General features: G+C 40.9%; 1 protein-coding gene across 1 annotated transcript in view; it reads right to left on the bottom strand.

Moving 5' to 3' along the window:
• Window positions 1-11,293: 11,293 nt before the first annotated feature.
• The window catches only part of CUNH5orf42 (chromosome unknown C5orf42 homolog), a 115,845-nt gene continuing 100,317 nt past the window's right edge, over window positions 11,294-26,821 (bottom strand). Inside the window, exons 34-37 of the mRNA XM_008055533.2 lie at window positions 24,629-24,753; window positions 17,216-17,305; window positions 12,246-12,424; window positions 11,294-11,774 (exon numbers count right to left, since the gene is read on the bottom strand). Coding sequence (XP_008053724.1) covers window positions 11,601-11,774; window positions 12,246-12,424; window positions 17,216-17,305; window positions 24,629-24,753 — 568 coding nt within the window. The 3' untranslated portion in view covers window positions 11,294-11,600. The remainder of the gene's footprint in view (window positions 11,775-12,245; window positions 12,425-17,215; window positions 17,306-24,628; window positions 24,754-26,821) is intronic.

The raw sequence follows: 26,821 nt of genomic DNA, 5'->3' as shown, positions 1-26,821 counted from the left end.
AAAAAAAAAAAAAAAAAAAAGAAATGCAACTGTTGATCAGACTTGATGGCTAGCCTGTAATCCCAGCACTTTGGGGGGCCAAGGCGAGTGGATTGTCTGAGCCCAGGGGTTCGAGACCAGCCCGGGCAACTTGGCGAGACTTCCTGTCTACAATAAGTAAATTTTTAAAAAAAGAAAAGAAATGTAACTATTTTTTATTGTTGATTTTGTAACCCAAGACTTTACCAAAGTCACTTATCAGTGCAAGAAGGTTCTGACAGACTTTCTAAGGTTTTCTAGGTATAGAATCATATCATCCACAAAGAGAGATCGACTTAACTTCTTTTCTTATTTGGATACCCTTGATTTGTTTCTCTTGCCTGATTGCTCTGGCTAGGACTTCCGGTACTACGTTGAACAGGAGGGGTGAGAATGGGTATCGTTGTCTTGCCAGTTCTTAGAGGGAATGCTTCCAGCTTCTGCCCATTAAGCAAAATGTTAGGTGCAGGTTTGTCATTGATAGCGCTTATTATTGTGAGGAATGTTCCTTCTATGCCTAGGGGTTCAAGGGTTTTTATCAAAAGGGGTTGCTGGCCAGGCTCAGTGGCTCGGCCTGTAATCCCGCACTTTGGGAGGCTGAGGTGAGTGAATTGCCTGAGCCCGTGGGTTCGAGACCCGCCTGGGCAACTTTGCAAGACCTCATCTCTACAATAAATCAAAAAATTAGCCGGGTGTGGTAGCGCGCCTGTAGTTCCAGTTACTTGGAAGGCTGAGGCGGAAGGATCACCGGAGTCCAGCAGGTCGAGGCTGCAGTGGCCGGGAGCAGCCACTGCACTCCAGTCTGGGTGACAGAGTGAGACTCCAACTCAAAAAAAGAAAGAAAAAAAAAAGTTGCTGGTTTTGTCAGGTGCTTTCTCTGTGTTTATTGAGATAATCACGTGGTTCTTATTTTTACTCCTGTTAATGTGCTGAATTATGTTTATAATCTTGCAAATGTTGAGCCAGTCCTGGATCCCAGAAATGAAGCCCACCTGGTCATGGTAGATGGACATTGTAATGTCGGATCTGATTTGCTAAAATCTTGTTGAGAATTTTTGCATCTAGTTTATCAGGGAAATTGGCCTGTAATTCTCTTTCCTTGATGGATCTTCGCCAGTTTGGGGGATCAGAATGATATTGGCTTCATAAAATGACCTAGAGAGAATTCCTTCTTGATTGCCTGGAATACTTTCAAAAAGATTGGTATCAGCTCTTCTTTGTGTGTCTTGTAGAATTTAGCTGAGAAACTAGCTGGTCTGAGTTTTTGGTGGATTTTTTTTTCTTTTGGCAGAGTTTTTATAACTGAGTTGATTTCCTGGATTGTCATTGGTCTGTTTAGGATTTCAATTTCTTGTTTCAATATTGAAAGGTTGTGTGATGCCAGGAAATCCTCCATTTCCCCTGGATTTTCTAGTTTATTTGCATACAGATGTTCAGTAATCACTGATAATCTTTTGAATTTCCAGAGTCAGTTGTGACATCACCTTTTTTGTTTCTAATTATGTTTATTCAGACTTTCACTCTTTTTTAAGTCAAGAGGGTGAGGGGTCTGGCAATTTTGTCTCTTTGAAGAACAAGCTTTTTGTCTTGATTCTTTCTAATTTTTTTTGTCTATAGTAGACAATTGTGATATTATTTTAGTAATCTGGATTTTTTTCTACTGAACATAGAATTTAGAAGTTTTTGCCTTTCCAGTTCCCTGACATTAGGCTGCTTAATTGTAATCTATGTTGATATGTACACATAATGCTATGAATTTCCCTTTGATCACTTTATGGCATCTCAGAGACTCTGATGTCTTTTTGTTTGTTTCTGGGAATCTTTTTATTTCTGTGTTGACCCAATAGTCATTCAGTAGCATGTTATTTAGTGTCCAAGTATTTGTCTGTTTGTGGGGGGTCTTATTGGTGGTTATGTTTACTTTTATTCCACTGTGATCTGAGAAGGTGCTTGGGATTACTTCAACCTTTTGGAATTAGTTCACATTCATGTGGGTTAAGCATTCTGTAAATGTTTGTTAAATCCATTTGCTTGAGTATTGAATTAAGGTTCCAGATCTTGTTGGATTTTCTTGGGCTGTTAGCAGGGTATTGAAGTCTCCGACTATGATTGTGTGAGTATCTATGTCTTCTTAGTTTACTTAGCAATTGTTTTATAAAACCAGGTGCTCCTATGTTGGGTGCATATATATTTAAGATGGCTATTTCTTGCTGGTGGATTGAGCCATTTATCATTATGTAGTGTCCTTCTGTGTCTTTTTTTAAAAAAATTTATTGGTTTGAAGACTGTTGTGTGATACTAGAATAGCTACCCTTATTTTCTGTTTTTCATTTGCCTGGAAGGCCATTTTCCAGCCTCTTATCTTGAGTCTGTGGGTGTCCTTTGCAGTAAGATGGGTTTCCTGAAGGCAGCAGAATGTTGGATCACGTTGCTTTGTCCAGTTTGCTACTCTGCCTTTTTAGTAGTGCATTCAGTCTATTCATATTCAAGTTAATTATTGATATGTGAGAGTTTATCCCTGTCATAAGGGGTTGCTTTGCTTCCTTTTTATTGTCATACATACATAATTTTATTTTCATATATATATGATTTTTTTTAGAATGACCTGTATGCTGTTAACTTTGTGCTTGCCTGTGCTTTTGTGACTGGTGTAACCATTCTTTTGTTTCTGTGTTCAAGACCTTCTTGAGCATCTCTCTTAGGAAATGAATGTCTGGGTATGATTTTAATTATCTATCACTTGAAGTGTAGCTTGGCAGGTTAGAAAATTCTTGGCTAGAATTGCTTCTAGGGTTTCAGTTGATGAGTCTTCTGCAAATCTGATGATTCTTTCCTGGTAGATGGTCTGACCCTTCTCTCTAGATACCTTTAGGGAATTTTTTTTAATACTTTGTGGAGACAGATTACTGTGTGTCTTGGGAATGGTCTTCTTGTGTAGTACCTTTAGAGTTCTTCAAATATCTTGCCTCTCTGGTAAGATATAGGAAATTTTCTTGGTTGACCTCATGAAAGGTTTGTTTCTAGGATGTTCTCAATTTTCCCTTCTGTTTCAGGGATTCCAGTCAATCATAGACTTGGCTTCTTTACATAGTGCCACACCTTTCATAGACTTTGCTCATTCTCTTTGAGCCTTTTCTCTTATGTTTTTGACAGACTGAGTTTTGGTCTTCAAGCTCTGAGATTCTTTCCTCTGCCCGATTGATTCTGCTCCCTAGGCCTGTTATTGTGCTTTGAAATTCCAAGAGGAAGTTCTTCTTTTCCAGGACTTCAGAATGGACCTTTCTTACATTGGCTAACTCAGCTTTTACTTCCTGCATGACTTGAGTTTGGCTTCCAGTTTCTCATGGCTTTGCTTACTCATTTTAGCCATCCAATACCTGAACTCTGTGTCTGTCATCGGGGATAGGGCGTTCTACATGGCTCCCATTGTTTGGTGACTGGTAGCTGATTTTTTAGGTGATGTCTCTTTAAAGCTTTGATAATCATCAGTGTTTTTCCACTGGTTCTTCTTCATCTGTGAGGAGCAACTTTTATTATTGATATTTAGTTTTGCTGTTTTATAGCTAGATAAGGTCCTGCTGTCCTAGAACCTTTTGTGTCATTCAGAATAGGCCACTCTGGGAGACAGAAGGATATTCACTCTCTTTCTCACACACAAGGCAGAGCTGTAGGTCCTATGTGAGCCTGGTGTGCAGCAGGAATGGGGTGCCCTGGTTCCAATGTCAGTCATCCAGTTTTTCTTCTCCTTGGTCCCAGTGTCTTCGAAGTGTCCTCTGTGGGGTGCAGGGTGCTCCTCCTGTCCAAAGTTGCTCAACCCACCTGAGTTTGCCATCAGCTAGGTCTGCCTTCTCTGTTCCACTCAGCAAGAGAAGCACAAGTCAGCTATTCCCTGGTGGCCATCTTGGATCTCCTGGAACCCCTTTAGTTTATCCTGAGATTTCTGTCGGATATTATTCTTTCTACATTAATATTGTTTTGGGGGGGGTTGTTGTTTTTGGCTCTTCTATGAGGATTTTCCAACATTATCTTGTCTTTCATTAAATTTATTTCAGCTGTATTTTAAATCTCGAAGGGTTTTTTTCCTTGTTCCCTGATTGTTCCCTTCACACAGTAGCTTATTTTGTGAATGCAACATCTTGTATCTGTCAGGTTAAAGTAAAATAAAAAGTTGAATTCTCACTTGCCATTTGGAGGCCTGGGCTCAAGTCACACACATCATGCATTCAGGTTTATGAAGGCTGAGAAATCACATTCCTTACTCCTTGGAGTTCTGATTAGAGTTATAAACTGGAGCCAGACAGATGGAGGTAAAATTAACAGCTTTATTTATTGTTAATAAAGCCAGAATAGAGAACATACTGTAGCCTGGACCTGCAACCACTGTCAAGCTTGCCGCTGTCTTCTGAGCTAGGCCTTGTGATCCATCGTCTTCTGGGTAAAGTCCTTTGCAAGACAGATACTCACCTACTTAGCCAGCCTATGACAGAAAAGTTGCTACCCCTCACCCACTAATCCCTACTGGTAGGGAGAGAGTACTCAGTCACATACACCTAGCTTTAATACACATATTGCACTCAAGAAATGGGGAACAAGTCAAACACTTACCACTCACCAATCAGAAATATAAATTCCCTTTATTCCAGCAGAAATAACCTCAAAGAAAAGTGACAGTAGAGTTCACTCTGGTCCTGAGCATAACGACTTGTTTTAAAACTGTTTTTAAAAACCTTATGTGTTTTTTTCCTTATGTGTTGTTTATTATTTTGCCTATTTTAAGTTGGATTCTCCTTTTCAGGATGAGGATTCTCTCCATGCATCTAGTGACGCCTAATTGTCCATTTAGGTTTTAGAGTGAGGTACTAAAACATTTATTGAAGCCCTGAGATTATTATAGGTTGAGTTCCTTTGGTGGGCTCCACTCTGGGGTAGTGATCAGAAAACTTTTTTTCTATAAAGGGCTAGAAAATAAATATTTTAGGCTTCGCAGGCCATAAATTCTATGTTTGCAACTCTACCATGGTCACACAAAAGCAGCCATAAAAAAGTATGTAAGTGGATAGCAAGTCGCATTGCATTAAAACCTCATCTATAATAACAGGAAGAGGGCTAGTTTGCTGACCTCTGTTCTAAGGTGGAAGCTGGACTCCTACTTGGAGCATAGGTGCTAGGAATTCTTTGCACAAAAGTTGCAGAGATGAGCTGCAGCTATTGTACACATAGTCTAAAAGTCATGGTTGTGTTAGCAGGCCCCATTTTGTGCTTGTCAGTTCTGAGTCTCATGCTCACTGTTCATCAGTATCCTCTTTTGCAGAAATTATATTATGGCTTCATCCACCCTGTTACACCTGTTGCTTCATTTGCTTTCTCACTTCACAAAATTAATTGGAAGCTTTCATCTAGTAATATCTCCTTTCCAATTCTATTTATGGTGATTTATATATTTTTCAAGTTCCTTTACTATCCTCACTTGAGTCTTAGGACAGACAAGGAATAAAAAAATATTTATCAATATATTGCATTTATCTGAAACAATTTTTAAATTCTTAATACTGGGATTAGCTTTTCACTTTTATGAATTTTGACATTTTTATTTTTGAGTTAGTGTCTCACTCTATTGTCCAGGCTGAAGTGAAGTGGCATGACCATGGCTCACTGCAGCCTCAACTTCCTGGGCTCAGGTGATCCTTCTGCTTCAGCCTCCAAGTAGCTGGGACTACAGACGCATGCCACAACATCCAGCCAATTTTTTTTTTCTTTTTTTGTAGAGACTAAGTCTTACCATGTTGGCCAGGCTGGTCTCAAACTCCTGGACTCAAGCAGTCCTCTCACCTTGGCCTCTCTAAGTGCTGGGATTAAAGGCATGAGCCACCATGCCCAGTTGAACATATTTTAAATACTTGTTTTTAGCCGGGCTCGGTGGCTCAGCCTGTAATCCCGTGCCTTTGGGAGGCTGAGGTGAGTGGATTGCCTGAGCCCGCAGGTTCGAGACCCGCCTGGGCAGCGAGACCTCATCTCTACAATAAATTAAAAAATCAGCTGGGCGTGGTAGCGCATGCCTGTAATTCCGGCTACTTGGAAGGCTGAGGTGGAAGGATCGCTGGAGCCCAGCAGGTCGAGGCTGCGGTGGCCGGGAGCGGCCACTGCACTCCAGTCTGAGACTCCAACTCAAAAAAAAAAAAAAAGTGAGGGAAATAAAAATACGTTTTGAGAAACTGAACTGGGGAGCTTTCTTGATAATAAGAGGTATTCTTGAGCATGGCAGGTACTTAAAATTCAGATATGGAAATTGTTCCTTTGACGTATACACCCTTCCTTACAAGTAGAGGGTCTGAAACAAGCTCATGTGGATATTTCTTCTGTGTTTAGACACTGATAAAAGGAGCCAGACATTCAGAGAGAAGACTGAGGGAGGGCAGAGATACTAGAAGTTGAGCAGTGGTGGGGCACGTTGAAGTCTCTGCCCAGAGTGCAGAACACCCACAACTCACTACTAGTCCAAACACCCAGCTTGAACACCAGAAAGGTCCATCTCAGAATGAAGAATTGAGCCCTAGATTAAGGCCTATAAAACCTAAAACCAAAGATTCATAATGGAGGGATTTTGGAGATTATGTTCTACCAAGTTAGACTTGAGATACATCTTGGGCTTTCCACAGACAGATCTAACAAAATGTTAAACCAAGCTTTCAAATATTCAAGATGATTAGCCTTGAACTGCCTATATGAATAAAAATCATCAGCTTTTCAGAATAAGTGAACAGAACCCAGAATCAATTACAAATCATCTATCATATAAAGTATGCAATAACAAATTAGCTTACACTTACAGTCCCAGCACTCTGGGAGGCCAAGCCAGGAAAATTGCTAGAGGCTAGGAATTCAAGACCAGCATGAGCAACATGGCAAGACCCTGTCTCTAAAAAGAATTTTTTAATTAGCCAGGCATGGTGATGCATGCCTGTAATCCTAGCTGCTCAGGAGGTTAAGGCAGGAGGATTGAACCCAGGAGTTTGAGACTTCAGTGAGCTATGACTGCACTGTGCACCACCACACTCCAGCCTGGGCAACAGAGCAAGATCCTGACTCTAAAAAATAAGTAAAAAAAAAACAAAGAAGTTACTAGACATTCAAAGAAGGGAAAGTGTGACCCAGAGTCCAGGAAAATGATAACAGTAAAATAAATAAATAAATCTCAAGATGCCCCAAAGGCTTCAAAGTAGGTATTTTAAATATATACAAAGCACCAAAAGAAAAGGTTAAAGAATTAAAGGAAAATGTAGTTTTAAGGAGAACAAGCAGAAAAAAAAAATGAAATAGTGCCTGAACATTTCCCATATTTCATGAAAAAACATTCACCTACAATCTGAGCAGCTTAGAAAGCTCCTATGAGAATGCACTGAAAGAAAATCAAACCCATGCACATCATAGTCAAACTGCTGAAAGTCAAAAAGAAAATATTGAAATAGTAAAAAAAATTATATACCATGTATTAAATTTAGAGAAATGATAGAGATAATGGCTGATTTTTCACTAGAAACAATGGAAGCAAGAAAGCAACTGTAACATCCAAATCCAAATTTTACATCAAGTGACAATGCCCTTCAAAAATGAAGGTGACTACACATTCAATATAATCCCTACCAAAATTCCAATGAAATTTTTCAAGGAAATAGAAAAAAACCCTTAAAATTATATGGAAACAAAAAAGATCCCAAATAGCTAAAGCAGGCCTCAGCAAAAACAACAATGCATCATACTACCTGAGATCCAAATCCATTACAATGCTACAATAATCAAAACAGTGTGGTACTGGCATACACACACACAGGCCAACAGAACAGAGAGCCCAGAAATAAAACCCCAGTATATACAGCTATACAGTATATGCAGTTATGTAGGTAGAATAAATCTAAGATCTAACATATTACATGAAGACTACAGTTAATAATATTGTATTGTATGCCGGCATCTTCTCAAGAGAATAGGTTTTAGGTACTTTTGCACACACACACACAAACTGATGCCATGTTAATTTGCTTGACTATAGTAATCACTAGAATATCCAGCATCGTGTTCTGTATACTTTTCATGCAGTATATCAAACCATCATACTATATACCTTAAATAATACAACAAAAATTAAAACAAAAAGCCAAGGGTAGAATAAAAACATGCTTGAGTCAATGAAACCCTGAGATAATAATCTGACAAAAGAGCTGCACTACAAGAAATACAAATGTTCTTCAGGCTGAAGGGAAATACTAGATAGAAATCTGGATCTACAGGAAGAAAAGGCAAAATGAAATTAATTTCTTAAAACAACTGAATGCTTAGAGCATGGGTGAGCAGGTAAAAGGAATTATACAGTTGTAAAGCTAGTTATGAAATGGTGAGTACAAAATGTGAAGTAGGAAATGTGAAATGTCAGGGGTAAAGTGCTACAATGTGGACTCTAAATAGACTGTTAGCCGGGAGTGGTGGCTCATGCCTGTAATCCCAGCACTTTGGGAGGCGGAGGCAAGAGGATTGCCTGAGCTCAGGGGTTCGAGACCAGCCTGGGCAACATGACAAGACCTTGTCTGTACAATAAATAAAAAAAAAATTAGTCGGGAAAGGTGACACATGCCTGTGGATTCCAGCTACTTGGAAGGCTAAGGCGGAAGGATCGCCTGAGCCCAGCAGGTTGATGCTGCAGCCTGGGTGACAGAGCGAGACTCTGACATTAAAAAAAAAATAAAAAAAAGTCTAATATGTTAAGGATTCATACTATTAGCCCTAAAACAGCAGTACTCAAACTTTCTATTCTCTTTATACTCATAAACTATGGAGATTCTCAGAGCTTTTATTTATGTGGTTATACTTATCAACATTCACCATGTTGGAAATTAAAACTGAGAGAACCGACCCTAGCCTCCTCTTTGAGATACCCTTGCTCTGCCCAGATCACCACCCTTTACCATCTTTCTTGGTTGGGGAGGACTTGAGGCAATCGTGTATTCTTCTCTTCCATCCCAGTGAGGTCATTCAACATCATTTCTACTTTCCCTCGTGCAGGCTGAGCAGGATGGCCAAACAGACTCCTTCCAGCGGTCATCCCACCCCTAACCTACGCAGGAATAGCAAACTGAAAACGACTCATGCAAGAAAACACTTTCACAAGAACTAAAATTCAGGTGTAAGATCACAGCACCTGATTTTAGCATGGCAACAAGAAAAGCAGCATGGAAGAGTATTGCATTGCCTACACCACCTCTCCTCCAACACCGGGCAGCACCGCACAGAGAGAGGGAGTCTGCGTGCTTGGAGGAAGAGAGAGGGAGGAAGTGTGGGACTCTGCATTGGAACTCTGCCACCACACCACAGTGGAACCCAGCACCAAGGCTCGTGGTTCCAGGCTGATGCCCATGAAGAGAATATTTACACCTGCCCCAAACCCAGGGAAAGAAAACCAAGTCCCAGCCTGTTTCACCACCAGCTGCCTCAGGCCCCAGACAAACTTCAGTAGCAGCCAGAACATAGCAACAGAGGTCCTCTGACGAGTCCAAGTGCTATGTTGGTCTGAGAGGCTGTGGGCTAGGGGTGCGCCCCAGTATGGTGAGAGCGATCGCAGTCATGGCAGACTGTGCCACCCCTCCCCCAACTCTGAGCAGGTGAACACAGAGACTCCTTCCATTTCAGAAAGAGTGAAGTGAACCAAGAACTTGATCTGGGAACCCAGGGATTTTCCCCTTATCTTCCCAAGTCCATCAGGACTGGGTATCTAGGATTCTGAAAGATTCACTTTCTACCTGGGCTTAGGGTGCCCTATAGTGCAGAAAGAGTAGCAGTGACTACAGGCTTAGCACATGCAACAGTCACTCCCCTTCTGAACTCTTGGAAGGCCCTCTAAAGACAGGCAGGTGCAAACAAAGCCAGACTGTGAAAACTGGAATACCTAATATTTAATTGCTCACACACCAACAAATATCTACAAGCATCACAAACATTCAGGGAAATATGATCTCACCAAATGGACTAACCACAACAACATGACCAACACTGGTGGGACAATGTGTGAGCTCTCAGACAAGAAATCCAAAATAAACGTTTTTGAGGAAGCTAAGTGAACTTCAAGAAAACACAGAGATGTAATCAGAAACTGAACAGCGATATTTAACAGACTGAAATAATTTTTAAAAAACCAAATAGAGATTCTAGAGCTGAAAAATGCAATTGATAAACTGAAAAATGCATCAGAGTGTCTCCACAGCAGAGTCTCTAGGACAGTGGTCTAGCAAAGACTTAATGGTTAAGATGCCAATAACACAGGCAACAAAAATAAATGAATGAATGAAAGAAAAAAGAATCAATAGAATATACCAGAGTGTCTCTACAGCAAAATCTCTAGAACAGTAGTCTAGCAAAGACTTTATGGTTAAGATGTCAATAGCAGGCTAAATAAATAAATGAAAAAAGAATCAACAGAGTGAATGAATAACCTACTGAATGGAAGAAAATATTTGCACACTATCTGTTCAATAAGGGATTAATAACCACAATATATAAGGACAACTTAATAACAACAACAAAAAAATCAGATTACAAAATGGGAAAAAGATCAGAGTATGGTTCTCACAAGGCTAAGATGAGCCTTCTAGAGGCAGATGTCAGATTTCCTTACTTTTCCACCTAAAGCATCCATCCCTGTTTCTTCCTCCAAAGCTATCAAGCTGTGGGGAGGAAGATCGAAGATCTCCCGACCAATGTGAAACTTGGCTTATTTAGAAGCTCAGGAGTAGGAAGAGGTGGTTAGTTTTTCTTTTTACTCCTAGGCCAAACCCTGTACAGATGAATTTTAGGATATGTTTTAAAATAGGGTTCATTTCACAGCAACCTGGATGGACTTAGAGTCTATACTACTGAGTGATCTTTCACAGAAACAAAGAACTGAGTATCACATGTTCTCACTCATAAGCGGACCTTGAACATTTATCATACAATAAAAGTGATTGGCAGTAATGGGAAACTGCAGGGGGGGGGCAGGGAAGCAGGACTGGCAGTAGTGGGAATCTGCCTGGGGAAGGGGGGGCACACCTCATTAACAAGAGCACCTGCATAATGAGCGTTTATATACCTAACTCTGAATTGTACCCCACATCCTTAAAATAAAAAATAAAATAAAATAGGGTTCACTACTGAGTCTCAGGTGAGACTGTGATTTTCTTCTCAATGAAAGGAGTTATTTTATTATTTTACAATCAGGTTGTTTCTCAAAACTCAGAGGGTAGTAATGGAGGAGGCAAGGTATAAGGCTTTTATTGAAAGTTTAATTATTCAAACTTGGCATGAAATGTACTTATTTATGTCTAATGATAAGTCAAATACAAAAACATATAACATATCTATAGTTGAACAACCCTTTCCCTATGAAGGCAGAATTATTGAGAAGTGTTTATTTTTCCCCTCAAAATGGCTAATCCAGGTATAGCTGCAGGTGGTAAATTCACATTGCTTTCTTCATTGCTTCTCCTCATTAAGCCCACAAATCTTTCAAAACCACATTACTGAGGTGTTGGCCTGTTGGAAACATAGATATCCAGGTCTTACAGGTCCAGGGCCCAGTGGACAGAAAGGCCCTTGTCCTCCACGCTGGCCACCATGTCTTCAATGGCCTTCCAGTCAAGCTTGCTGAGGATGCTGCCAGTGCTCTCAGACCTGCTGTCCGTGCCACCCACCCCAGTAGGAGGGTCTGGCTCTTCTTCAGTAGGTGACAAGTCCTGTTGCATTGAGAAGACAGTCAGTCGTAGTGCTAGCCCCTAAGAAAAAAGAACTAGAACATGAGCTAAACTTCCCCAAAATTCTAGAGCTGTTCATCCATCAGAGGGCTGAAGGATATAGGAAGTGAAACAGGGCTGTGGTTGCCCAGCACATCAATACTGACGATGAGCTGAACATCATCAGACACAATTAGATGCCGGCACCAGCTCTGAAGAGAGGGCAGAGTGGATTTTCATACCTGTAGTATAATGATCTGTTCTTACATTTTTGCTGCTTTTTAGTTAAAAAGAAAACACAAAGGAGGATTGTGAAAGATAAACACTGGAGTACTAAGCCAAAAGGGTAAAAGCTCTGAATCACTATTTCAAACCAACCTAACAATCTTTCAGTATTTCTACACACACACACACACACACACACACACACACACAGAGCAATCACTAGACAAACAAATCTGGAACAATGCTTACTCGCAGAAGGGAGTCATGACTCTCATGAAGAAGCTTATGGATTTCTGAAGGCAACGTCCAGGGACTCACCACCGTCTCCTCTCTCTCATACTCGATGCACACCTGCTTGGCTTGGGGCACAAGTCCAGCTCTTCCATGTCTTTTTGTACGCTGTGGACTACGACATGGAGCATGAAAGCCTTTTAAGAGAGCAGAAAAAGCATACATTGGAAATGACTTATTCATTCATTCGTTAATTTATCTGAACTGACATCATCACAGCCAAAGCAGACAAATTTTACCTGATATTTGAATTGCAAGGTCTGAGTAAGGTTCATATCAGGGTTCCAACAATTCCTGTCCTGTCGGTGTGTGAGATGGAAATTGAATTCTGGCCTTCTTTTGATTTGAAAAGTAATGATAATCTCTAGGATAGCGCATAGGGAGGAGAGGTCACAGATGAGGCAGAACTATGGATAAGTCTCAATGTTCAAGTTGGGTAAACTTGGTGACTGGGCCTTCCCTGCTTTTATGGAAAGTCTTGTGGAAGCTTCCTTGCAATGTTTTAGTTATCTTCACACAGGTTTCATGCCTACAGTCTGCCTTTGGGCACAGGTGTCAGGGTAACTGCAGTGACAAAACATTATGACCCTCTTCCTCCTTACTGCATATATCAGTATTTGTTGAAAAGAAACTTTCATTCCAGCTGGTGCCCAGAGGCAGCTTAGTAAGCCCATAAACCACAGGACTTCTCTGCAGAAGGCCCTATAGGAGCTTGCCCCACCTAAGACATTTAATGTTCCAAAGTCAATGCCTCAGTACATTCTACCCCTTGCAAGGCGCCCTCTTTAAGAAACACCCAGGACATGGAGGAAGGTGTGAAGTAAACAGGTACCCAACAAGCAGTCATGTGGCTCCCTAAAGAGGGGGAAAGAGGTAAAGGGAGTACTGAAGTTTGGACCCATCTGGCCTTTTATGGCTCTACAACCTTAAGTACCTGAAGCTGAGGATATCTCCAGAAAATAAGCCCCCTAAAAAAATAACAGTACATATTCTGGCCTTTAGTATAGGCTAAGTCCTGGGCCTGCATTCGGTGCCTTGAACCTACCAGAGTGCCCCAGGCCTGGTCTTTGGGTCTCTGCTCCCCACTCTAGCTGACTTCATTCAGCTGACTCCTGATATCATCTACTCACCGACATCTCCCTCAAACCTGTACCTCTAGTCTCAGAATTAACTGCCTTCTGGACATCTATATCTAAATGTGCGATAAACACCTGAACTTTAACATATCCAAAACCAAACTGCTAACTTTTGCCACAAACTTCCTGGCCCAGGAAATGCTCGGGTTAAAATCCAGTTGTTCTTCATCTTTCTGTCTTATACCTACCACATCCAATCCACCAGCAAATCCTACTTTGGTCTACCTTAAAAATATATCCCGAATCTAGTAATTTCCCCCCATTTCTAGCCCATGCTACCTCTCTTTGTCGTCTTCTGTTTTTTTCTCATGTGTTTTGAAACATAAATTATATTACCTCCCTGCTTAATTCCCTATAATAGGGTCTCAGTGGATCCAGAGTAAAACCCAATCTCTGTCTCACCCTAGCCCATCTAGCCAGCCATGTACCTGGCCACTTTTCCACACTGTTCTGACATATCAAGCTTGTTTCTGTACCAGGGCTTCAAATGTACGATTCTTTCTGCCTTATCTTTACATGACAATCTCCTTTTCATCACTTCTGATCCTCAGTCCAACATCCCCTTCTCAGAGTCCTTTAACCACTCTAGCTAAAGCAGCTCCACCTAGATAGTCACTCTCTCCCTGATTCATGTGCTGCTGCCTGTGTTGTTCCTGCCTAACAGAGCCTGGCAGGTGGTGGGAACTCAATGGATAGTTGCTGAGTGAATATTCCTCTTGACAGTTTTATGGGGAAAGCGTTGTTTATCCCCACTTTGCAAACGAGGAAAGTGAGGTTTCAGAGGTTGTGTAATTTGCCCAGGATGATGGAGATGATCTTCCCCAACAACTGGGCTAATGTATTCACTTTCTATTCTTTAGGGTTAGGGGGCAACAGTACTCAATGAACCCTTTAAGACAATCTTCATGAATGGACCTATTTATTTGGATCCCCAAGGCAGCAGCTTTCCAAAAGCTTCTTTCTTTAAGTATCAAGAGAAGAGGGTAGTGGGTGCAAGAGGGATTAGGAATTTCTTTTTTTTTTTTTTGGACAAGCCCCAAGAGTCTGAAAGAGAGTCTGAAAGTTAACATCATTCAGTAACACTTGCCATTTTAACATCCAATGTGAGAGCTGTGCTCTAGCTGAAAAGGGTTTGACTTTTTTTCTATTTAAAGACAGCACAAAGCCGGGCTAAGTGGCTCAGCCTGCAATCCCATGCCTTTGAGAGGCTGAGGTGAGTGGATTGCTTGAGCCCGTGGGTTCGAGACCTGCCTGGGCAACTTGGCGAGACCTCATCTCTACAATAAATCAAAAAATTAGCTGGGTGTCGTAGTGCTCGCCTGTAGCTACTTGGAAGGCTGAGGCGGAAGGATCGCCAGAGCCCAGCAGGTTGAGGCTGCGGTGGCCGGGTGCGTGCCACTGCCCTCCAGCCTGGGCGACAGAGTGAGACTCCAACTCAGGGAAAAAAAAAAAAAAGCACAGAGTATTATGAGATGCCACTGAAAGTTCCATTTTAAAATAATTATTTCAGTAAATGTTAATAGGGAATAAATTTTGAAAAAGTTTATGAAAGAAAAAAAATCCATGATCAGACAAATGGGAATGTATATGTGAACAAACACTAGTAAAAAAGAAAACAGCTGTTAAGACACAGAAAAAGTGAGACTGAAAGAGAAACCAACAATTGGTTAAGCAATTTAACCATAAGAACAGGCTTCCTTTCTGAAGCAGGTAGAAACAAATGGAGGCAGGCTGCTGAAGTCAGTCCTGCAAGTATTCAGGCTACCATGAGAGAGTAGTAAAGGCCATAAACACCAACTAATTCCACCCCCAACTCTGCTACATTTAATTCAGTATCTAGACAAAAAACTCTAGCTTTGTCAAATGAACTTAATTATTGCCATCTAGAAATCAAACCACCCTGTGGGCTGCTGAAATAAAGGTTACAGTTCCGCATTTTAGGATACACCTTCACCTTTGGGGCATCTATAAATCTTCAGAGGCTGTTACTGGCTTCCTCTCACCTTGCTTTACCCAGGGCTGGCTCTGTAACTTCCTTCTCTTCGGGTTAGAATACATTTCTCTGAGATTTATTCAGAATATCCATTTAGAGATAATAATAGAACATGTGAAAAATTCTATGAAACTGAGCATGTGTAAAGTGTTTCAAGGTGAGGTGCTCCTGCCCCAGTGTGGACAGTGTAAGCTTTCTAAGGTGAAAGAATGCCCATTGTAGAAACCAGACTGCCAAGTACACCAGCTTCCCTCAGAAAGGAGGCACTCTTTTTCTGTAAGGCAGTGGGCATGGCTACTGTTTCTTTAAAACATATTGCTAAACCGTGTCTCCAGAGACTAGCTTGAGAAATCTGAAGCTGAATGATAAAACTAAACCCGTTACCTCCACCACCCCTAAAAGAAAACTCTGCTTCTCCCCCTGCCCTCCGTGTGTCAGTTAGTACACCACAGTGTAGCTAAGCACCCAAGCTAGAAACCTGAAGTCATACACAATTTTTTCTCTCCGCTGAACAATGAAACAAATATCTAAGGCTTTCTATGGGCAAGGCCTTATGTTAGATCATAACGTACTTCAAGAACACAAAACTCTGGATTTCTGGAGCTTTCAGAAACAATACAATAAAAATGTACATATGGTTTCAAATGTTTTTAGGGGTAACATTGTATTTTGGAGAATTTTGTCTGTTGAATTACATTTTGCTAGATATTTGCTTTGAAAGAAAGAAAAAACTAGCTTGGTATTATAAAATAAAAGCACAGGAAATAATGCTTCTAGGAATCAAATTGATCCTAATAATTAGAAGCTTGGATTTTTATTTTATTGACTGACTGACTGATTGACAGGGTCTCATTCTATTGCCCAGGCAGGAGTCTCATGTCGCCTAGGTTGGTCTTGAACTTCTGGTCTCAAGAAATCCTTCTACCTTGGCCTTTCAAAGTGCTGGGACTGTAGGCATCAGCATGCATGTCCAGCCTAGAGGCCTGGATTTTAATGCATACATGGGGAAAAGAACAGAAAAAAATAATCGAACAGTTCTAGAAAATATAGCCATTGACATTAAAAACTTGATCAATGCGTTAAATAGCAAATTAGATATAGCTGAAAAGAAATGTGATAAACTGAAAGATGTACCTGCAAAGAAATGAGTTAACAGTGTCAGTTACTATTTTTACTGGTCCAAAAAGCTCTAAGCAGGCCACATTAACTTCCCTGAGCCTGTTTCCTCAGCAGTAAGACGAGGATGACGGTTGTCCTGCCTCCCTACCAGGTTGTTACACATGTCCTATTACAATCTGTATGTTGCAGGTCAGAAAACTGAGGCTTACATAAATGGGTTAGGATTTACTCAAGGTTCCAAAAGTAAGTGAACTAGAATTCCAAAAAAGCAATCCCAAAGCCTCATCTTGGAACCACTGCAGCACACAGCCACACCCTTCATTCTAAAATCTGTATTTGAAATTCTAAGAGAGACTAATGATTCTTAAAAATTTAGTATTACGCCGGGCTCGGTGGCTCAGCCTGTAATCCCACGCTTTGGGAGGCTGAAGTGAATGGATTGCCTGAGCCCGCGGGTTCGAGACCCGCCTGGGCAACTTGGCGAGACCTCATCTCTATCATAAATAAAAAATTAGCCAGGCGTGGTAGCGCGTGCCTGTAGTTCCAGCTACTCGGAAGGCTAAGGTGGAAGGATCGCCGGAACCCAGCAGGTCGAGGCTGTCTGGGCGAGAGTGAGAATCCGACTCAAAAAAAAAAAAATTACTATTACATCTAGGAACTTTCTATTCTTTATCCCTTACCTTTTTGGAAGATAACTGAAGACTGCGCAGCCTTTCTTACTACTGCTTTGGCTCCTCCAGCTTTTTTCTGTATGGTAAAAGTGGCAGCTCCTGTACAGACAGGTAAGTGTCTTTAACCTTCTGTGCACATCCATGATTTTGCACATGTCATATTGTAAGTTCTTTGAGGACAGAAAACTTCTCCTGATCAGCTCTGAATCTTTTCACCAAGCTTTGCTCACTACAGGGGTCCAATAAACGGAGGCTGATTTGAACCAAGAAAGTAAAACAAAAGTGCAGACAAAGGAAGGGAACACTCTGCTTTGAGACTTGGTGTCCTTAGAGCACAATCAGGGTCCTATTTCAAATAGCAAATGTGTTTTGACATCTCTGGCAACTGGCAAAACTAGAAATATAATAAGACTATTAGCAGTAATCACCTAGACAAAATGCCAAATTAAATTTTATCAAGAGAAGGATTAAAGTTTATAAAATATTAATAGCAACAATTTACTGTCTGTGTTATGCAAATTGTTTTACTTATAATCTTCAACAACTCTTTGAGCTAAGGTGGTTTTGTTTGTTTTTTAAAGAGAGGGTCTTGCTCTATCACCCAGGCTGGAGTGTACTGGTGCGATCACAGCTCACTGTTACTTCAAACTCCTGGGCTCAAGCAATCCTCCTGCTTCAGCCTCCCAAGTAGCTGGGACCACATGTGCCACCATACCTGGCTAAGTTTCAGACTGGAGTGCAGTGGCCGCTCCCGGCCACCGCAGCCTCGACCTGCTGGGCTCCGGCGATCCTTCCGCCTCAGCCTTCCAAGTAGCTGGAACTACAGGTGCATGCTACCACACCTGGCTTATTTATTTATTTATTGTAGAGTTGAGGGCTTGCCAAGCTGCCCAGGCAGGTCTCAAACCCGCAGGCTCAGGAAATCCACTCACCTCAGCCTCCCAAAGCACGGGATTACAGAGTAAGCCACCAAGCCCGGCCCCGGCTAAGCTTTTAATTTTTTGTACAGACAGGGTCTTGCTATGTTGCCTAGTCTCAAACTTCTGGCCTCAAGAAATCCACCCACCTCAGTCCCCTACAACACTGGGATTACAGGTGTGAATGACCATGCCTGGCCTATGAAGTCTTATTTATTTATTATTTTATTTCAATAGCTTTAGGGGGTACATGGTTGCACTGTACAGTGGCAAAGAAGTCTAAGCTTTAAGTGTACTCACCACTCCTGCCTGAGTACACTGTACCTGTAGATGCTTTTTATCCTTCCACCCCTTTTCTCCTCCCGCTTCTGGGTCTACAATGTCTATTATATTCTCTCTGCCTTTGCAGATCCTTAGTTTAGCTCCTACTTGTAAGTGGGAACATGTGGGGTTTGGTCTTCTCCTGTGTTAGTTCACTTGGATGATGGTCTTTAATTCCTTCCAAGTTGCTGCAAAATACATTATTTCATTCCTTTTGATGGCTGAATAGTATTCCATAGACGATATAAACCACATTTTCATTATCCACTCATCAGTTGATGGGCATTTAGGTTGATTCTATATCTTTGCAATTGTGAATTATGCTATAATGAACACACAAGTGCAGGTGTCTTTTTTGTATAACGACTCTGTTCCTTTGGGTAGATACCAAGTAATAGGATTGCTGAATCATTGGTAAATCCACTTCTAGTTCTTTGGAAAACCTCCATACCAATTTCCATAGAGGTTATATGAACTTACATTCCCATCAACAGTGTATAAGTGTTCCCTTTTCACTGCATTCATGTAAGCACTTATTGTTTTTTTGATTTTGTTGATGACCATCCTGACTGGTATATGGTGGATCTCATTGTGGTTTTAATTTGCATTTCTCTGATAATGAGTGATTTTGAGCATTTTTCTTTTCTTTTCTTTTTTTTTGAGTTGGAGTCTCACTCTGTCACCCAGACTGGAGTGACCTTGACCGCTGGGCTCCGGTGATCCTTCTGCCTCAGCCTTCCAGGTAGCTGGAACTACAGGCGTGCACTACTATGCCCGGCTAGTTTTTTTGATTTATTGTAGAGACGAGGTCTCGCCAAGTTGCCCAGGTGGGTCTCGAACCCGCAGGCTCAGGTAATCCACTCGCCTCGGCATCCCAAAGTGCTAGAATTACAGGCTGAGCCACCAAGCCCGGCTGATCCTGAACATTTTTCATATGTTCATTGGCCATTTGTATATCTTCTTTTGAGAGATATCTGTTAATGTCATTTGCCCAGTTTATAATGAGGTCATTTGCTTTTTTCTAGCTGATTTGTTTGAGTTCTTTATAGATTCTGGATATTAGCCCTCTGTCAGATGATAGTTTGTGAATATCTCCTCCCATTCTATAGGGTGCCTATTTGCTCTGTTGATTATTTATTTTGCTGTACAGAAGCTTTTTAGTTTAATTAGGTTCCACTTATTTATTTTTGTTTTTTGCTGCATTTACTTTGAGGGCTTTAGCTACAAATTCCTTGCCTAAGACAGTATCTAAAACAGTTTTTCTTCTAGGATTTTTATGCTTTTAGGTCAGACATTTAAGTCTTTAATCCATTTTGAGTTAATTTTTGTATATGGAGAGAGAAAGGGATCAAGTTTTATTTTTCTGCATGTAGCTATCCAATTTTCCCAGCACCATTTGTTGACCAGGGTCTCTTGCTCAGTGTATGTTTTTGTCTGCTTTGCCAAAGATCAGTTGGTTGTAGGTATTTGGATTTATTTCTGGATTCTCTATTCTGTTCCATTGGTCCATATGTCTGCTCTTGTATCAGTACCATGCTGATTTGGGTTACTACAGCCTTACAGTATAGTTTGATGCCATGTAATGTGATGCCTCCAGCTTTGTCTTTTTTGCTTAGGATGGCATGGCTGTACTGGCTCTTTTTTGGTTCCATATAAATTTTAGGACTGTTTTTTCCAATTCTGTGTAAAATGATATTAGTTTGACAGGGATTGCACTGAAGCTGTAGAATACTTTGGGTATATTTTAACAATGTTGATTCTTCCAATCCATGAGCGTGGGCTGTTTCTCCACTTGTTTGTGTCCTCTATGAATTCTTTCATCAATGTTTTGTAGTTCTTCTTGTAGAAGACCTTTCTTTTTTTTTTTTTGAGTTGGAGTCTCACTCTGTCACCCAGACTGGAGTGCAGTGGCCGCTCCCGGCCACCGCAGCCTCGACCTGCTGGGCTCTGGCGATCTTTCTGCCTCAGCCTTACAAGTAGCTGGAACTACAGGTGCCCGCTACCACACCCGGCTAATTTTTTTATTTATTATAAAGATGAGGTCTCTCCAAGTTGCCCAGGCAGGTCTCGAACCTGCGGGCTCAGGCAATCTACTCACCTCAGCCTCCCAAAGGCGTGGGATTACAGGCTGAGCCACCGAGCCCGGCTAGGAGGATTCTTAACAGTTTGCAAGTGGGGTTGAGGAAATTAGCCAGAAATTGAATATTGCTTTGCAAAACAGATAGCAATATATAGTCAAACTCACAGATGTGTCCAGAAAAAACTCTTCTATTACAAATAAGCAGTGATTTAAAAAATCTTAGTGGTTCTCACTCATAAGCGACCTTGAACAATACTATAAGAAAAGGTTTGGCAGTAGCAGGAGACTGCTGGGGGGCAGGAGGCAGCTTTGGCAGTAGTGGGAATCTGCCTGGGGAATGGGGTCACACCTCATCAACAAGGGTACCTGCATAATGAACATTTGTATACCTAACCCTGAATTGTATCCCACATCTTTAAAATAAAAAAATTAAAAGTTCAAAAAAATAAAAAGTTCAAAAAAATATCTTAACGGATCCTCACCTTCCTACATGTGTACAATGACTGAACTTGTCCTACATGAGGTTAACCCTATGTGAGCCTGGGATCCATTATGCCAGGGTTTCCCTCCCATTCTCCCACAAGGTTAGGAGACCTAAAGCTTCTGAATGCAACTAGGTGAAGTGGTTGGGTACTGGGTGTGGTAGAGTCAACAAGAACAAGGGGAGTCAGAGTCTGCACTATTGAGTCAGTTAAAGAAGTTAGAATATCCACAAGTCCCTCGAGTTGCCTTAAAAATCTGGGGAAGCTAAGTGACAGCTTGGCTAGGATAATAGCCAGGCATACGGTATTGTTGTCTGACATGGTCTAAATACTATATTACCTATCAATATCCTTTAACAGGGCCGGGCACAGTGGCTCATGCCTATAATCCCAACCCTTTGGCAGGCCATGGTGGAGGATTACTTGAGCCCAGTAGTTCAAGACCCGTCTGCACATTATAGCAGGACCATGTGTCTACAAAAAAATTTAAAAATTAGCTGGGAATGGCAATGCACAACTCTAGTCCCAGCTACTCAGGAAGCTGAGGCCAAAGTATCCCCTAAGCCCAGTGGGTTAAGGCTGCAGTGAGCTGTGATGGCACCACTGTACTCCAGCCTGGGCAACAGTGAGACCCTGACTCAAAAAATAAATATATCCTTTAGCAACAACTTGTTTACAAATAGCTATGTTTAGGTAGAAAAGCTAAATAAGCATTTTTTCACTTATCCAATTATTCAAGTATTTAATGTGTTCAATGTGAGGGGTAATACAGAGATGAGTAAGAGAATATTGCTATGCTCAAATATATATATTTTGGGTCAGAGTCTCACTGTGTCACTGATGCTGGAGTGCAGTAGCATAATCACAGCTCACCACAGCCTAGAAGCTCCTGGGCTCAAGTGATCCTTCTGCCTCAGCCTCCTGAGTAGCTAGGACTACAGATGTATGCCACTACACCTGGCTAACGTTTTTTTTTCTTTTTTTGTAGAGACAAGGGACACTGCATCCAACCTGCGTAAAACATTTAATCTAGTATGGGGCATAAAATGTTTACAAGTAACCACAACATAAGGCCTCTTGTTGTAGTACGTCAAGACGTGTTCGTGGGCTCAAAGGCAGAAAAAAAGGTGCTTCAGCCACCATTTATCTCTCATCTTCACCATATAAATTAAATACTGGCCTCAATTTAGAAATGAGAATGCAAGGCTGGGCTTGGTGGCTCAGCCTGTAATCCCAGCATTTTGGAAGGCCGAGGTGAGTGGATTGGGTGATTGAGACCAGCTCAGGCAGCTTGGTGAGATCTCGTCTCTACAATAAAATCAAAAAATTAGTGGGGCATGGTAGCGCACACCTATAGTTCTTGCTACTTGGAAGCCTAGGCAGAAGGATCACCAGAGCCCAGCAGATAGATGCTGGGGTGGCTGTGAGCGTGCCACCGCACTCCAGCCTGGGTGACAGAGTGAGACACCAACTCAAAAAAAAAAAAAAACAAAGAAAAAGAAAAAGAAATGAGAATGCAGAACTTAAAATTTAAGCCAGGTACAGTGGCTCACACCTATAACCCCTGCACTTTGGAAGGCCAAGGTGAGAGGATTGCCTGAGCCCAGGAGTTTCAGACCAGTCAAACCAACACAGGGAGACCCTGTCCCTACAAAAAAAAAAATTAGCTGGGCATTGTGGTTCATGCCTATAGTCTCAGCTATATGGGAGGCTGAGGTGGAAGGATAGTATGAGCCCAGGAGGTTGAGGCTGTGGTGAACTATGATCGTGTCACTGCATTTCTGCCTGGGCAACGGTGAGATCTCAACTCAAAAAAAAAAGATTATTTCAGGTTGGGAGAACAAAAGAATTAAGATTAGGAATGTTTTCAAAGACACAAGTGAGACACTCAAGGTATAAGGTAGAATCTCAACTGAGGAATGGAAACACAAAGCATGCCATGTGGTTGGAAAACAAACTGTTACACAGCACAGATTGCATGACGAAAGGAGGCTACGGAAGCAGATGGGGAACACATGGAGGATGCCCTGCAGGTCAGGTAGGGTCTTGACTTATCTGTGTGGGTGTGAGAGTTACTGAGGGATCTGAGCCCAGAAGTAGCAGGAGCATCTCATCAAGCACAGTCCAGTAAGGGTAGGTGAGATGAACGGAAAGATAGGTTGAGGACACAGCACCAGCCAAAATACCAGCTAAAAAAACAAAGGCCCAAAATTGGACAGGCAGAAGAGGAAGGCATATTTCCATATAATCCAAGATTTTTTCATCAGATATTAAGAAAACATGGTTTTGGTGTTAAGCATTTTGGCAATGCTAGATATTTCTTTTATTTAACTTTGGCAAATATATCAGGTATAAAATAAAGTTTAAAAAAAGAAAATAAACCATGGTTCACTACTTGGAAATTTTAGTTTAAAGAGAATGTATTTTCTTATTGTAATTGGTGAATCAAAAGCCAAGAGTTAACCAAACTATGAAAGGTTTTATCTAAAGGATTGAATTTATGGAAATTTCAATTTAGGCTGTATACTGAAGTGCTGGTTCTAGTGTGTCAGCTCTAAACCAAGCTTGGGATTAAATCTTGGCTCTACCACTTCTCCAGTGTCTGATCTTGAGCAGTTATTTAAGTGTGCTCTACCTTGATTTCCTCACCTTTAAAAGGGAAACATAACAGTACCTATTTTCAAGGGTTGTAATTAAAAAGCCTAAATAGAATCTGCCACATAAGCTAGTTATTATACATTTTTAAAGTAGATACGTTTATACCACATGCCAGCTATTATATATTTTTAATGTATAAACATTTTACAAATAACTATGTTTTACTTTAGTAATCAATGCCCAAATATGGCAAAATTAACAAAGAAAGCCTAGCAATAAATAACATATATCTTCAAGTGTGGAAAAGAATGTTCAAAGGGTAAAAACATGATATTATTTCAAGCTGAACTTATTAGCATTCCTTTTCTATGATACGTCCATCCTTCAATCTATCAGAGCTTGATTTGTACAAATGCCTGCATCTTTAGCCAGACATACAAAAGAAACAGACTCCTGAAAAAGTTAAATCTAATTCACTGACTATACAAACGTTATTACAAAAAAGTCATTAGTTTTTTGTTTTGTTTTGTTTTTTGAGTTGGTGTCTCACACAGTCGCCCAGGCTAGAATGCAGAGGCATGCTCATGGCCACCACAGCCTCAACCTACTGGGCTCAGGCGATCCTTCCACCTCAGCCTTCCAAGTAGCTGAACTACAAGCATGCACCACCATGCCTGGCTACTTTTTTATTTATTTTAGAGATGAGATCTCACCAAGTTGCCCAGGCTGGTCTTGAACCCATGGACTCAGGCAATCATCTCACCTCACCCTCCTGAAGTGCTGGGATTATAGGCGTGAGCCACCGCACCAGGCCATTAGTTTAAAAAGATTCCTAGAGACTGTTTATTTCAAAGCAATAGGACAAACTCCTAGTATAGCTAAGTCTTTATCAATCCCTTGCATTCTGTTGAAATCAGAATTCCTGTTTTACTAAGATTTATAGCTTTTATTAATGAAAGTACAACTATGGAGATAAGAAGGAATATGTTCAAATCACACAAGTGAAAAAAGCTTTAATTCTTACCATGTGGCCAAGGTGAGCCTTGAGGATGCCCAAAAGGTTTCCCTTTATGGGTGTAACTTGGTTTGGGTATACACCTGACTTTTCCAGGTCGATTTATTGGAAAACTCTGACCATGTTGATTTTCTCTAAAATAAAAGTTACATAATTATTAGATTACTAGATCTCATATCAGTAATAAACTTTAATACTTCAAAAAGCCCAAATTAAGCTAAGCACAGAGGCATGTGCCTGTAACCCCCAGTACCGGGGAGGCTGAGGCAGAAGGATCGCTTAAACCCAGGAGTTCAAGGCTACAGTATGCTATAATTGTGTCTGTGAATAGCTACTGTATCCCAGGCTGGACAACATAGCAGAACCTCATCTGTCAAAAAAAAAAAAAGCCCAAATATAGCCCAGATCAATACATTCACTTGAGAATATTTACTCCTCAGTGACATATTTAATATATAATAACTCTCAACAAATTAGTCATACTCACTTTTTTTCTTCAGAGAAATTGTTTGTGGTTATCTCTCCTCCCATTTCAAATTCTCCATATATTTGGCAGTTATTTATGTATTTAATCCCCAGCTTTATTCTAGAAAAGACTCAAGGGGAATCTCTAGTATTTTAAGTAAACTCCAAACTTTATACACAAGCGATCTGATTACGTCTGAGTTTGTGTTAGTCAAAGGGTGGTAATTTTTTTAAGTGAGAAAGCAGGATTCATTGAGAAGAGAAAAGCTCCCACAGTGGGAGGGGACCTGAGGGGACTGCCCAATTTTTAACACTATACTGCGAATTCATGTTCACCTTATGAATCATCAAGATACAATTTTGTATGTTTACTGACCACATATAAGAAATTTTATACATGGGTACTTTTCTTTAGCATTCTATAATTCCTACCTAATGAACCTATATCCAAAACCTCTGCAGGTGATTATTTTAAGATGAAATACTTAAATACTTAGATTCCACCTAACTCCAGTCAGGAAGGCCATCATCAATAACTCAAAAAACAACAGATGCTAGAGAGGATGCAACGAAAAGGAACACGCTACACTGTTGGTAGGGGTGTAAACTAGTACAGCTCCTATGGAAAACCGTGTGGCAATTCCTAAAAGATCTAAAAATTGACTTCTCATATGACCCTATGATCCCGCTACTGGGAATATAACCTGAGGAACTCAAATCACGCTATGAAAAAGATACCTGTAGCGAATGCCTGTAATTTCGGCTATTCGGAAGGCTGAGGCGGAAGGATCTCCGGAGCCCAGCAGGTCGAGGCTGCAGTGGCCGGGAGTGGCCACTGCACTCCAGTCTGGGCAACAGAGTAAAACTCCAACTCAGAAAAAAAAAAGAAAGAAAGAAAAAGATGCCTGCACATGCATATTTACTGCAGCATTATTCACAATAGCAAAAACGTGGAACAAATTGTGCTCTCTATTGAAAGAGGACTAGATTTTTTAAATGTGGTACATATACACGATGGAATATTACAAAGCCATAAAGAAGGACAAACTACGAACTTTTCAGCAACTTGGATGGACTTAGAGGCTATGATACTGAATGATCTTATCACAGAAACAAAGAGCTGAGTATCACATATTCTCACTCACAAATGGACCTTGAACAATGATTGTAATACTATAAGAAAGAGCGGTGGAGGGAAGGGGTGAGATTGGCAGTAGTGGGAATCTGTGGGAGGTGGGGGGACACACCTCATCCACAAGGGCACCTGCATAATGAACATTTGTATACCTAACCCTGAATTGTACCCCACATCTTTAAAAAAAAAAAAGAAATACAGTACAATACAGTATCTACAATTGAATGAGCACAACTTGGCAGTGGTGGGGATAGCAGAAGGAAAAAGAGTAGGTGGGTACTGGCTGTTTCTACAAGAAGCAGATGACATGGAGAAACAGGGAGAGCAGCTAGGAGGCAAATTACAGAAGCAAATATGAACAAAAACTAAAGAAAAGAAAACAAGACTGAACAGACATTAATTTCATAAGGTACTGAAATGCTTTGCTAGCTTAGTTAGAAATTTACACCATTTTTGCCCCTTTTTTGGTGATTTTATCAACATATATAATTTTGGGCACTACTTTTTTCCTTCATTTTATATTTTATTTTATTTTTTGAGTTAGAGTCTCACTCTGTCATCCAGACTGGAGTGCAGTGGCCGCTCCCGGCCACTGCAGCCTC

This window comes from Carlito syrichta, unplaced genomic scaffold (genome assembly GCF_000164805.1).
Source record: "Carlito syrichta isolate Samal-C Ts95f unplaced genomic scaffold, Tarsius_syrichta-2.0.1 Scaffold301873, whole genome shotgun sequence".
Lineage (NCBI taxonomy): Eukaryota > Metazoa > Chordata > Mammalia > Primates > Tarsiidae > Carlito > Carlito syrichta.
This window is presented reverse-complemented; position numbering and strand designations above follow the sequence as displayed.